Here is a 12,602-nt window from a genome sequence, read left to right on the forward strand (position 1 = left end):
ATATATATATATATATATATATATATATATATATATATGTCTGTTAACATGCCGTTCACGGTTTCTTCAAGGCTGTTTTTGTATTTCTTGTGCATCTTTTTCTTTATTTTTATTTTAATTCTTTTTTGCGTGTGTGTGTGCACTTTGTCATCACTCTTGTGGCTTTTTACTCTGCAAAAAAGGAGCGGGGAGAGAAAGAGTGGGGGCAGGAAGAAAAATTTGCAGTAACAATAGTCCATAAAAGAAAGGAAAAGAAAATGTCATTTCCACACGAGGGAGCCACTGCTTCTCCATTTAGGGTCGTGCTCACCAACTTGGGTGTGGATCTGGAAACAATTGGGGGTGTGACGTATCCCCATCACGTGCTTGGCCATAAAATGGTGTTGAAACCCGTTGGACAGCCTGAGATTCTTCTGCCTGGGGCTTACGGTGAGGTGTATGTGGAGCCTGGCATGGAGTACGTGGTTCAGTCTGTTTTTGCTACGCCTTAAACCAAACTATGTTACGGTAGCAGTTTCATTTTGTGGAGTGAAGCTTATACAGCTCATCTCCTCTCCTCGAGTGTTGTATTGCTCCTGCTGCGAAGGGAGGAGGTGCTTGCTTGTTTCATGCATTTTCCTGTTCCTTGCTTTTTCACGGCTCTTTCCGCCCGAAATGAAGAGTAAAACGAAAGATGCGTGTGTTTCAGGCGAGTCATGATTACGTCAATACGGACCGGCATTACTTACCCCTTTTCAAGGACGACCTTGTCCTTACCCTGGAGGAGCACCCCAGTGGCTGGTGGACGGCGCGAAATGTGAACGGCGCCAAGGGAATTGTTCCATCGACCTTTTTAAAGGAATTTTTTGTTTGCCCTCCGATAGAAGTGTTGCTCCACGAGCATTCTATCATGTTGGCGGCACAGAGATTTTCCGTTGATCTTTCTTCACACGCACCTACCCCTTTAAATCACAATGAGGTGCTTCAACAATGGGAAACACCTTGCGTTATGACAACACTGACTGAACTGGAACGCGGCGTTGGAGATCTTCTTCTGCAGCGGGAAACAGCTCGACGAGGCCTACTGGAAGGCCTAGAAGCGTTGGAGGGAGACACTAGGGAATCTTTTAGGGATGAGAGTAGGTGGGACAAGGAGGTGGCGACCTCGAGGTTGGAACTGGGTACGTTGAGACAGCGAATGGATACACTGGAAGCGCACGAAAAACAGGTACGAAGCGAGTTGGGTATTCTAAGGGACACGGTATTGCGGTCGAGGTGCCAAGCACCTGTGAGGCTACTTCGCCTTGTTGGAGAGTTTCTTGGGGAGGCGGCTGGTTTCCCCTCTAAAGTTGCACTGTATCTTGAAGCTCTTCGTAGTAAATTAAGGAGGCATCACAGAGATGTGCAAATGACTGAGGCGAAGTTGTCTTTGCTTAGCAAAAGTGTTCAGGAATTAGAGTGTACGTGTCGGGAGGGGAATAAGCTTCTTTCCTCTCGAATTAGCCTTCGAGATGCCAAGATTTCTGCATGGCTGGGCTTTTGGTTAGATCAGGCCGAGACGGCCAAAGACACATACCTGCGGACTAAGGTGCAGTCTCATTTCTCAGAGACTTTGCGCAGGGAGGAGGAGCAACGCCTACGACAGCTGGTGGCGGAGGGACGCGCAAAATACATAGAAGCGGAGGATGAGTTTCACCACTGGAAGGAGAAAGCCAGAACGACCAAGCGGTTGCTTAAAGAGAAGGAAACGCTTGATCAGCTAAATCAAGCTATTCAACAGGTGGAGGATGAAGTGCACATGTGGCGGAACAAATTACTGTTCGCAAAGAGACATGCGCAACAACCAAAGAAAAGAGAGGGTGAAAAGGGACGAAACAACTAACGGTAGATACATTTAAACGAGGGCGGAGGTGTATACTGTAATATATCTCGGCATCTGCATTAATTTTTTTTTTTTTTTTACATGTGATGGGTGAAGGTGTATGTTTTTGGTTGATTGTGTAGTTTTTTTTCCGTTTTTTTTTTCTTGTTACTCAGCATTCTTGACGACCTTTTCCTGCTCCTCGCCGCTCAAAACAGCTTAAAACAAAGAAGGAAAATAATAATAAACAAGTTAGGGTGTATAGTGAGTGAAAAATTGGAAGTGTGTGTTGTTGTTTTTTTTTTTTTTTTATTACAGTCTGCAATGGGCTTCTGTGTGAGCAAGACTACCACCGTCAAGCACAAGATGGCGCGATATATTCCGACCGTCCAAAAACTGATAGATAATTTTTTTGGTGAGAACGAGGACGCATCGAGCGCTGAGGCAGCGTCTTTTTTTTGCTTGCCTCTGGGAAGCTGTGCTTGATCTTTTTCTTTGTACCACTGACGAGGCAACGTATTTTCTTCATAAGGCGTGTGCGGCAAATCCCAGATCGGCAGCGGCCCTGGACTTGTACATTTCCTCAGCTGGGGATACTCATGTTGCGTGGGACTTGAACCGTGTAAACTTTATGACGATATGGTTGAAGTATGACGCTGACAACAGTGGGGACATTAGCCTCCGTGAGCTTGGGAAGCTTGAAAAAGGTTTAAATTTTTCGGAAGATATCTCCAAAGAACTCACCGCTAAGGTAAAAGCTGCAGGTGGAAATGTCAACTATGCCTTTTTGGAAAGTGCATATCTTTCCTTGACGAGGCTTGACGAACTTGAATACGTGTTTCGATGTATTGCTGGCCCAGGAAGAGACACCATAACGAGAGATGAGTTCAAGCTGTTTTTGCGAGATGTTCAAGGGGAAGAGTTGGATGGGGCACATGTGAAGAAGATTCTGAGCTCCCTATTTACCGTGCACACAGGCGATATTCATTTAAACACGTTTCTTACCTTTTTGGGGGATAGCCGTTTCAGCAGCATTGTGGATGGCGAAAAGACCTGTAAGGTATACCAAGATATGAATCAACCAATTTGCAATTATTTTATCAATTCCTCTCACAATACATACCTAACTGGTGATCAACTGACAAGTAAGTCATCAACAGACATGTATAAAAAGGCTCTGCTTGATGGATGTCGCTGCGTGGAATTGGATTGCTGGGATGGTTTTGCAGGTGAGCCTGTCGTCTATCACGGCCACACACAGACATCCAAGATATCCTTTTGCTCCTGCATACACGTGATTAAGGAGTACGCCTTTCAGGTTTCGGAGTACCCAGTTATTCTGTCGCTCGAGGTTCACACAAGTCTTGCTCAACAAGATCGAATGGCGGAGATCATGTGTGATACGTTTGGGGAGATGCTGTTTCAAAGCCCGTGGGGTGCGCAGGAGCCTACGACCTTTTTGTTTTCCCCAGAGAACCTCAAGAGGAAAATTCTCGTAAAGGGCAAACGAGTTGCGTCATCGTTGCCTGCCTGTGACGTGTGGAAAACGGGCAGCGAAGACACGGAAGAGTACATGGACGAGGAGAATACTCTGGAGTCCAATCAAGTATGCAGTCAGTTTGAGGAGGGAAAGGAAAAGGAACAACATAAAAAGAAGGAAAATAGGTATTCAGAAAAACTATCGCGCATCGTTTCCATTGAGTCTGTTGGATCTAAATTTAGTGGTGACATGTCATATCTAGAAAAACGACAACCGTACCAGTGTACTTCTTTGGATGAAACCAAGGCGAAAAAACTTGCCTTAACCAAGACAGCGAAACTCAAAGCTATTAATCGGCATTTTCTTACCCGCATCTACCCTGCGGGATTGCGGTTTGGCAGCAGTAACTACGATCTTCAAACTCTTTGGAATTGTGGGTGCCAAATAGTGGCACTCAATTGGCAATCAACGAAAACTTATGAGTGGAGGCTTAACAAGGGATTTTTTTCTGACAACGGAAATTGTGGGTACCTATTGAAACCCAAAAGCCTGCTGTTGGATACTGGGTCACGCCGCGGGTCCCAGGTGCGGACATTGACGTTGGAAATTATTTCTGCCTTTTGCCTTCCCAAACCAAACCGCGCCAATAAGGGTGAGATTGTGGACCCGTTTATCAAGTGTTTTATTGAGGGTCCAGACGGTAACGACAACCCAAAGATTTCAGGGACAGTTCACAACAACGGATTCCATCCAGTATGGAGGGGAAAAGGCCTGCAGAATGAATTTTCGTGGGAAATTCAGGACTGGGATCTCTCTACACTTGTCGTGCAAATTTACGATAAAGATAAACACACCCGCGATGACTTTCTGGGAGAGTCCGTTTTGCCATTGCGTGTGCTAAAAAAAGGAATTAGACGGATTCCGATTCATGACATTAGTGGAACGGTCTTTTCTGGAACGTTTCTTATGTGTTCTGTGAGTTATTGGTGATGGATTGTTACGAGTAGTCTGTTCGATTCCATCTCTCTCTCTCTCTCTCTCAGTGCGGGAGGCGGCAACTTCGTTTTGTTTGTTTGTTTCCTTTTTTCCTTAATCTGTATTTCACCCCCTTTGTTTTTGTTTTCGCTTTTTTATGTTTTTCTTTATGCTCTGCGTGATGTTTTGTTGTTGTCTGTGTGGCTGCTTGCGAGAGGAATGGAGTATGCAATTAACAGATGTCGGGTGTAAACGCATTATTATATATTTTTCAGTGCGTTTCGTTGCAAAGCGTGAATGCTGAGGGGGGCCACACCACCCAGATCTCCAGTCTCTGCGCGAGATGGAGGGGGATGTCGGTAATTCCACTTTTTCTCACGGCTTTTTTATGTTCATTGATTTCGGGGGGTCGTCATACACTCCTTGTAGTGAGTGAGTTAAATATGCATCGATATACCATAAAACGTTTCGTCTACAGCCGTTAAGTTACGAAAGGCACAGTAAAGTCATTTTACCCGGGGCTGGTGTGGGTGGATGTAGATTTTGGATTAAGATGTATAACTTGGCGTGCTTTGCGTCGGATGCTGCGTGGCTTGAATGACTGGATTAACGTCTCTCTGTTACCTTTTGTCTTGTTTCTTCGGTCTGGGTAGTGTGGGGCAAAGGTGTGGAAACCGGTTTTATCGGTTAGCTAGGTGTTCTTTTTGGGAAGGTGGGGGACATGTCCGTGCTGTGAGGGAGAGGGGGGGGGGGTGGAGCGACGCCTGTCGGGCACGAGATGCTCCCCAACCCAAGCCAGATGGTGTGACGAACGCTAATGTTTGCGGCCTGCATCAGCGCTGGCACGGGGTGTCAGTATACGCTGCCAAACAACAGCAACGCTGACGCTCGATGGCTTAGGAGAAGACCTTGTGCCGCTGTGCAGACTTCATAGGCTTCGTGCGATTTTTCAACAGGGGGAAATATCTCGCATGCTGCAATTCCACACCTACAATGTCAGCACCGACACCATCACTGGAGAGGCCGAACCTTCAAACCCCACACAAAGACCCCGAATACCACGGAATGGCAGGGACACGACCCTCGGCAATGGGCTTGCCCATTCCTGCGTTTGGAGACGCACGCAACGGGACGACTTGGATCCGACAACGCGATCGCAATGTCCCGCTCTGACAATGGATGAATGCGTACTGGTTCCACCAACCCGCCACAGGAGGCGTGATATGGTGGTCCTGCTCCAGTGTTTTTCCATAGCCCACATCCCTGCTGTTGCTTTTTTTTTTTCATGTGCTGTTCCTTGTGTATTCCCTTAGCGGGCCTGTGACCTTCTCTTTTTCTGACCCTGGTTTTTCATCACACACACCAATAGATTTTTTTACAACCTTCAGCAAGCTTGTTCTTTCGACACAATTTTTCTTCTATACAAGAAAAAAAAAGCCAACATCAACAACAAAATGGCCTATACATACGCTCTGATTGCTGCTGCACTCCTGGCTGTGTCAAACTTCGTGTCTGCTGAGAATAAAAAGAAGGATGAAAAGGAGTTTCCTCTCGTCTGGTTGTGCCTGGGAGTCACTGTTGTGGGCGTTGCTATTGCGTTGTACGTTGCCTACCGCCGTCCCGACGAGCTCCATCTTCCCGGTGCCACGGTGATGGACGCCACAGAGAATGAGATGATGAGCGGAAACAACGAGCCCGCCAAGAACGATGCGCTGAACGACGACCTTGAGAAGCCATAGGATGAAACGCGTCTCTGTCGCAGGATCCCCTCAAGCTGAAAACGAAAACGGAAATTAAGAATAATGAATGCTGCAATTGTCTCCACAATATTGGATGCTTAAAACGTGATAATAATTATGTGCCCTTTTTTTATTTTAATTTTTTTCCCCCTTCATTTGTGTGGGACAAATGCAAAACGAGGAGGACAAGTGAAAATAAGCCTGCATGCGCTACCACTTTTGTATTCGCAATGCGAACGACGAGTGACTGTCATGCTGTTTTTGCGTTGTGGAAAAAGTTGGTGGAGGATGCACTTATTAGTGTTTTTTTTCTCCCTTATGTATGTGTTTCCCTTCACTGCGACTGTTTTCGTGTGTGGACGGCACCGTGTGTGTTTTTTTTTTACTTTTTTTCCCCCGAAAACACGCGGCGGCAGCCCGACAACAAACCTGCACTCGGGGCACCGCAACACCCACATAAAAACATAATAATAATAAACTTGCGGCAATGATAAAGGATTTTGATAGAAATAACAACGAAAAAGAATGGTACTACATAATATCCATCGTTGTATGGTGTAGTGCCCAAGGTAAGTAAGAACTCTATAACAACATGATGTTTGCATTTGGAGCAGTGCCCATACTGCCTTGGTGAGATATCTATTTTTATCACTTGAAAATGTGTTTATGTTTCCTTTTTTTTCTTTTTATGTTTGTCTAGAGTGGGGTGAAGGTGGAGATGAGGTCCCAAGGGCATGTTTGCGCTTGGTTCTTAGCAATAAACTGAGGATGGGGGGCTCAGGGTTCTGGACAGTTGCTAGCTGTTTTGGGTAAAACACCTCGCTCTCCTTTGACGTCTCTGTATATGATTTGGTCACTCATACGATGAATGCGGCCACTTGAGGCAGACGCAACGTTGCTTGATCGAGTCAATCGGAAGTTGCTTCCTGGAAGATATGCATTTTCCTCTTGGTTGCTTTTTTCTCATGCAGAGACCAAAATGAGGAAGGGGTGTACGCAAATGATGAAACGATTTGGTCATTTGTATTTTGTACCACAAGTAACCATAACGTTGTTGCCGCGTACAGGAACACGCCATATATAAATATCAGAGGACCTCTTTACCGGTTTGGGTGAAACGGACTCTGCTGCGCTGTGCATGGAGGGGTTGCCAAACTCTCACTGTGGGGTCTGTGTGGGGTCTTTAAAAGCATGATTTTTGTTTTGTTTTTGTACGACTATAAAAGTAACGGTCTGCGCATTTGGCCTGCGACGCTGCAGTGGCGTTGCTAATGGGAAATTAAATAACTGTGTAACTGTACTACAATTCGTATTGTGGCATTTTTTATCTGTCTGTTATTGCATGGAAAACAACAACAAACAAAAAAAAAAACTGGCTTTTAGTTGAGTTCCGAGTCCACGTTGTTGGGTGCTTTACATTGTTGTCTATTGACTTTTGCTTGATGGAAGTTGCTGGGGGGTAATTGCAACAGTGATGTTGACTGTGCTCACACAGTTTTAACCTTTTTCTCTGCATTCACTCACACCACACACAACCGTCGCGGCCTGAGCGGATCCACCACAACGAGGGAAGGAAGAGAATGAGTGAGCAGCGGCACATGCTCAACATGTCCCGGCACCTGTTTTCTTCTGCGATGCAGCTCCTTTTTGTGCTGTTGATATGCTTTGCCAGTACGGCTGTGCACGCCAAGGAGAAAAGTACGCCAAAGGAAGTGCAACTGCCAAAGGTTGTTGATCTTTTTTGGCCGTGTCGAACGATTGTGGAAGCACGAGGTAGAAGTCAAACGAGGGAATCTTTTGTCTCACCTTCTCTCGCCAGTGCTGGTGGAGTGTTGGTTGCGCTTGCCAAGAGCTACGCCAGCCTTCCATACCCCGATCAGGAACTTGTTTCGCCCTATTATGATGATGTTGTGGCGGGGTACATTGACTCTGGTGAGAACTGGTCGTCTTTTGCCGATGAGGTCAATACAAACAAATGGAGGGCGTACAACATCTTTAACGCAATCATTCCAAAGGAGGATAACGCCCCTATGGGACACACGTACCGACCCACAACAATTGCAAAGGGCAACAAGGTCTTTCTACTTGTGGGGGGCTATCATCAGAAGTATGATCCTTCATCGAAGAAGTGGATTGAATCCTCACAGGATCTTGATTTGCTCGTGGGTGAGGCCACGGAATATAAAGTCATCCAATGGGGCAAACCCACCTCGCTTTTGCCACAGATCAAACCATCTGCTAAACAACCTGGCCTGGATGAGTTTGTTGGTGGTGGTGGCTCAGGTGTTGTGATGGAGGATGGGACGTTTGTGTTTCCTGTGACGGCGAGGAGGACAGGAGAAAGCGACACAGTCTCAATGATCATTTATTCGAAGAAGGGTGACAAAAATTGGGTGCTTCCACAGGGGATGGTCCATGTAAAGTGGAGAGACCCCCTCATCGTTGAGTGGGAGCAGGGGCAGCTTGTCATGGTTGCCAGATGTGATTTGTTTTCCAAGGTGTTCGAGTCAAGGGACATGGGGGCAACGTGGACGGAAGCTGTCGGGATACTCACACGTGTGCAGCCCATATTGTTACCAAACACTTCGCGAACAGCTGAGAGAGTGGGGTCCCTCACTACTGCGATCATTGCTGGAAAGAAGGTCATGCTGTACACTCAGCAAGAGATTCTCCCTGAGGACCCGTTGCAAGCCACCGCGCTCTACCTTTGGGTTGCTGACAACAATCGCACGTTTCATGTCGGGCCCATTTCCATGGACACAACGCCGATGCCAGCCAACACCCTGCTGCACTCTAACGATGCGTTGCATCTTTTTACAAGAGAGGGTCAGTAGAACGACCAAAGGCGTGTTTCTTGCTTCCCTAACGGAACAGCTGAAGACGATCACGTCCGTCTTGGAGACTTGGGCAAAAATGGACTCCTTCCTCTCCGAGTTGTCAGTGCCCACGGCCGGTCTGGTTGGGTTCTTGTCGGATGCATCGGGTGATGGAACTTGGAACGACGCGTACCGTTGCTTGAATGCAACTGTGACGAATGCAAAGAAGGTCGAAAATGGCTTTGAGTTCACGGGGTCGGAATCATACGCCATGTGGCCCGTGAACATGTGGACGCATCACTACGTGCACAGCTTTGTGAATCACGCGTTTACGCTTGTGGCGACGGTGACGATTCATGAGGTTCCGAAAGAGAGCGCTCCTCTGCTGGGCGCGGGCCTGGAGGACAATGAAAGCACGAAGTTTGTGGGGTTGTCGTACACCACAGAGGAACGGTGGGGGACAGTCTTCAACGGCATCACGACAACAACACACAGCAGCACTTGGGAGCCGGGGAAGGAGTACAAAGTGGCGATCATGCTGCAGGAAAACAAGGGCTCCGTGTACGTGGACGGTGTGCTCGTGGGGAATACCAACAAACTACCAACCCTTGAGGCACGGAATTACGAAATCTCTTACTTTTACTTTGGCGGCGGTGAAAACAGCAGTGTGACAGTAAAGAACGTCTTTTTGTACAACCGCCCACTGGAACTCAAAAAGATTGACGACTCCAATGCGTCTGGGAAAATTGCAGGTGACGGCTCTACGCGTGGTGATGTATTCTGGGTGCTAATTCTGCTGCTATTGGGGCTGTGGGGCTTTGCGGCCCTGTGCTGAGTGGAGCCCGATGGAGGGGAGTTGATGTTTCTACTGAGAGCAGCTCCGTCTGTCCACGCGCTTTCAGAAGTAAATAAAGTCTTAGGTGGACACGCATTTTGTTTTATTTTACGCTACTTTTTTTTTTTGCGTTTACGCATAAAAAAAAATTTTTCTATTGTACCCACAAATTGCGCTCTCATCGGCGCCAGCACAGCAGGGTCTTCATTTTTTTTTATTTCGTCCATTCTGTTTGTTATATTGTTCGCCTTTATCAATGATAGGATACCATTTACCGATTTGCTTTTTAGTGTATTGGTTCAGTGTTTTGTTGGTTTAATGCTTTACGGATGTATGTTTTTTTTTCTTGGTTTTTTTTTGTTATTTTGTCGGTTTGTTCTTGGCGAGGGCGTTGAACCTGCGTGTTTGCCCGGCAGCGGGATATGCTTCACTGCGCCTCTGAACTGCGGTCGCTGCAGGAGGGACCGGGCTTCTTTTTTTTTTTTTTACGTCTTCGTTTTTGGCGGGGGCGTATGTGTGCCACGGTGCTGGCTGACGTGCAGGCCATCGAATTCGTTCGAAAAGACACGAAGAAAAACAACTAGCCGCTTCCGTTAGGCGGCTGTGGACGCTTTCGGCATTGTGTGTCCGCCGATAGGAAAAGGAAGTAAGGAAGGAGTGAGAGCCACAGCAACGCACTGCGGGTCCCTGTGCGAGTAAAAAGGTGTCTGGACACCGGGGGCCTTCCACGACAATTTCTTTTGTTTTTGTTTTGTGCAAACGTCTTTAGGATTTTTTTTCCATTTTTTGTTTTTTGATGCAAACGTCTTGAGGAGCTTTTTTTTTGTTGAACCATATTTCTTGTGTGTTGCCACTGCTCGTGCTGCGGTGTCATTTTGAGTTTTAGTGATCTACTTTTTTCTCTCCTTGCGTCCTGCGTCTCTTCTGTGTGTGTATGTGCGTCCTCACACGCTTTACTTTTCTTCCTATTTTTTTTTTTTTATTGTCCAGGCACACAGACATACACACCATATATAATATATGTAATATATATTGCGGTGCACGTGGAGGATGATATCGTAGTTGATGCTGGCAGTGCCGCCTGTGGCAGCTGCCTCCTCCCGTGGGGATGAAGAGAGGAGAGAGAGAGAACTAGCTGCAACACGTGCGCTGTGGGTCACATTATCTTTTACCTTGCGGGTGCAGGGCGCGGCGTGTGGGGGTGTCGCAGCGAGCGGTGTCGTGTCCCGCGCACGATGTGGCGGTGTGGGGTGGCTGTTGGCGTTGCGTGACTTTTTGTGTGTGAGGGTGTACGGAATCTTTCATGCGCGTGGACTTGGTGGGATGCCGTCTTTTTCGTTTGCGATCTCTGTGTTCTCGCTTTCTTCGCTGCACTCTTTGTTACCTCTAGTTATTTTTCCTCTTTTTGTTCCTTTCCTCCTCTTCCCCGCTGCCTGATGGATCAGCCCACTGCCACCAGCGACTCGACTTTACTGCCACCACCACCAATACCACAACGGATGGCGATGGCGACGGTGCGGTGCCGTGCGGTGTGCGCCCTGGCGGTTTTGGCGTTGCTGTGCGGCTGCTGCTCGACAGTGTGCGAGGAGGTGGCTCCAACTATCCCTGATGCCGTAGGGAAAGTATGGTTGCAGGTGGAGGTGTCTTGTAGGCGAACGGATGAGGAATTACGTTGGCGCCTTTCTGGAGAGACGGTTTGGCAAACTTGTGCGACTGTCACGGAAGAGAATGTGGAACTACTTAAAAAGGATTGTGGATGGCTGTGCGATAGCGCTGCTGCTATGTACAACGATTCAAACTGCGCCGTTGCGTGTGCCACGGCTGCTGCCGGGAGTGATGCAGTTGCATTTGCGATGCGATTTGCGACGGATGGGAAAAGTGATCTTTACAAAAGAGCGGTGAACGCCAGCAGCCGTGGCACCTCCCTTTCTGGCAACCCAGGCATTTGCACATCAAAGGCCACGGACCAAACAACAGCCGAACCCACAGTCAAGGCACCTGATCGTGTTGGTGCAGCACCAACGCAACAACTGCAGAAGGGCCAGCACGCCTCACAGGATGCAGGGGGCACTGAGCGGCGCAAAGGCGCATCCACCATGGCCCAGGAGCCTGCACCTAAAGGGGCGAGTGCGGGGGTTGTTGGTGGAAGTCCTGCACAAGGCACCGGCGGCGAATCCCCGGCTGCTGCGGGTGGGAGGCCCAACGGCGTCACACCCGAACCGAATGTACCGAAAGAGTCGGGGTTTGAGTCGACGCAGAACAGCAAGAACGGTGCCCGGGGGCAAACTGACGCAGCGGAACGCAGTGAGGAAGGAGGAGGCGCTGAGCGCCAGACGGCGGAAGATGGCAGCAGTGACTGGACGGACCCCGCGCAGCCATTTGTTAGTACCGAGACCATCGCCCAGCCCCAACCACCCACCAAGAGTCCAGAGCACACTGCCAGCGCCACACGGGGTGAGAGCCACGCTGCACGACCCATTGGCGCCACACAGGCTTTGGTGCACAACACAACTGCCAAGAGCAACGTCACTGGGAACATTGTGACCAATTCTTCCGACGGCAGTGGGGCCATCACCACGCCGTTTGTGCCCACATCGCTTCTGCTGCTGCTGCTCGTGGCTGCCCTTGCTCGCGCTACTGGGTAATGGTGAAACGCAACCACACACACACACACACACTGGCACAGACGCCGCAGACTCTGTGTGTGTTTATTTGCTTGTCGTTTCTGTGGCACAACGTCTCTCCTGTGCTTTGAGGGTATTTGTTTTTTTTTTTGTCTTTGTTTTTCATTCTTCTTTTTTGCTTTTGCCTACTTCATACTACGTTTTCCAGTTGGGTGGCGATTCCCTTCTTTTCGTGTTTGCTGCTGCCACCGATACACATGCGTCTTTTGGCCTCGTGGCTGTGCGTTTCACGG

General features: G+C 48.2%; 6 protein-coding genes across 6 annotated transcripts, besides 9 other annotated features; all 6 read left to right on the top strand.

The window, feature by feature from the left end:
• Positions 1 to 38: a microsatellite.
• A 37-nt stretch (positions 39 to 75) lies between these two features.
• Positions 76 to 126: a microsatellite.
• A 547-nt stretch (positions 127 to 673) lies between these two features.
• On the top strand, positions 674 to 1,861 carry TraAM80_07613 (uncharacterized protein; the record flags this gene model as incomplete). Its single annotated transcript, XM_029384395.1, has 1 exon — positions 674 to 1,861. One exon carries the CDS (start codon positions 674 to 676, stop codon positions 1,859 to 1,861), a length of 1,188 nt encoding a protein of 395 aa, XP_029235861.1.
• A 268-nt stretch (positions 1,862 to 2,129) lies between these two features.
• Positions 2,130 to 2,154: a microsatellite.
• A 317-nt stretch (positions 2,155 to 2,471) lies between these two features.
• Positions 2,472 to 4,310, top strand: TraAM80_07614 (phosphatidylinositol-phospholipase C; the record flags this gene model as incomplete). The annotated part of the gene is made up of 1 exon (XM_029384396.1): positions 2,472 to 4,310. One exon carries the CDS (start codon positions 2,472 to 2,474, stop codon positions 4,308 to 4,310), a length of 1,839 nt encoding a protein of 612 aa, XP_029235862.1.
• A 31-nt stretch (positions 4,311 to 4,341) lies between these two features.
• Positions 4,342 to 4,361: a microsatellite.
• A 68-nt stretch (positions 4,362 to 4,429) lies between these two features.
• Positions 4,430 to 4,497: a microsatellite.
• Positions 4,498 to 5,266: 769 nt separating this feature from the next.
• Positions 5,267 to 5,608, top strand: TraAM80_07615 (uncharacterized protein; the record flags this gene model as incomplete). The annotated part of the gene is made up of 1 exon (XM_029384397.1): positions 5,267 to 5,608. One exon carries the CDS (start codon positions 5,267 to 5,269, stop codon positions 5,606 to 5,608), a length of 342 nt encoding a protein of 113 aa, XP_029235863.1.
• A 2,006-nt stretch (positions 5,609 to 7,614) lies between these two features.
• TraAM80_07616 (trans-sialidase) lies at positions 7,615 to 8,868 on the top strand (the record flags this gene model as incomplete). Its single annotated transcript, XM_029384398.1, has 1 exon — positions 7,615 to 8,868. The coding sequence occupies one exon, from the start codon at positions 7,615 to 7,617 to the stop codon at positions 8,866 to 8,868; it is 1,254 nt and encodes a 417-aa protein (XP_029235864.1).
• Positions 8,869 to 8,947: 79 nt separating this feature from the next.
• TraAM80_07617 (group II trans-sialidase superfamily) lies at positions 8,948 to 9,685 on the top strand (the record flags this gene model as incomplete). Its single annotated transcript, XM_029384399.1, has 1 exon — positions 8,948 to 9,685. One exon carries the CDS (start codon positions 8,948 to 8,950, stop codon positions 9,683 to 9,685), a length of 738 nt encoding a protein of 245 aa, XP_029235865.1.
• A 336-nt stretch (positions 9,686 to 10,021) lies between these two features.
• Positions 10,022 to 10,052: a microsatellite.
• Positions 10,053 to 10,694: 642 nt separating this feature from the next.
• Positions 10,695 to 10,718: a microsatellite.
• A 403-nt stretch (positions 10,719 to 11,121) lies between these two features.
• TraAM80_07618 (mucin-like glycoprotein) lies at positions 11,122 to 12,330 on the top strand (the record flags this gene model as incomplete). The annotated part of the gene is made up of 1 exon (XM_029384400.1): positions 11,122 to 12,330. The coding sequence occupies one exon, from the start codon at positions 11,122 to 11,124 to the stop codon at positions 12,328 to 12,330; it is 1,209 nt and encodes a 402-aa protein (XP_029235866.1).
• A 14-nt stretch (positions 12,331 to 12,344) lies between these two features.
• Positions 12,345 to 12,363: a microsatellite.
• Positions 12,364 to 12,445: 82 nt separating this feature from the next.
• Positions 12,446 to 12,492: a microsatellite.
• Positions 12,493 to 12,602: the final 110 nt, after the last annotated feature.

This window comes from Trypanosoma rangeli (genome assembly GCF_003719475.1).
Source record: "Trypanosoma rangeli strain AM80 chromosome Unknown Tra_15.4_contig_00326, whole genome shotgun sequence".
Taxonomy (NCBI): domain Eukaryota; phylum Euglenozoa; class Kinetoplastea; order Trypanosomatida; family Trypanosomatidae; genus Trypanosoma; species Trypanosoma rangeli.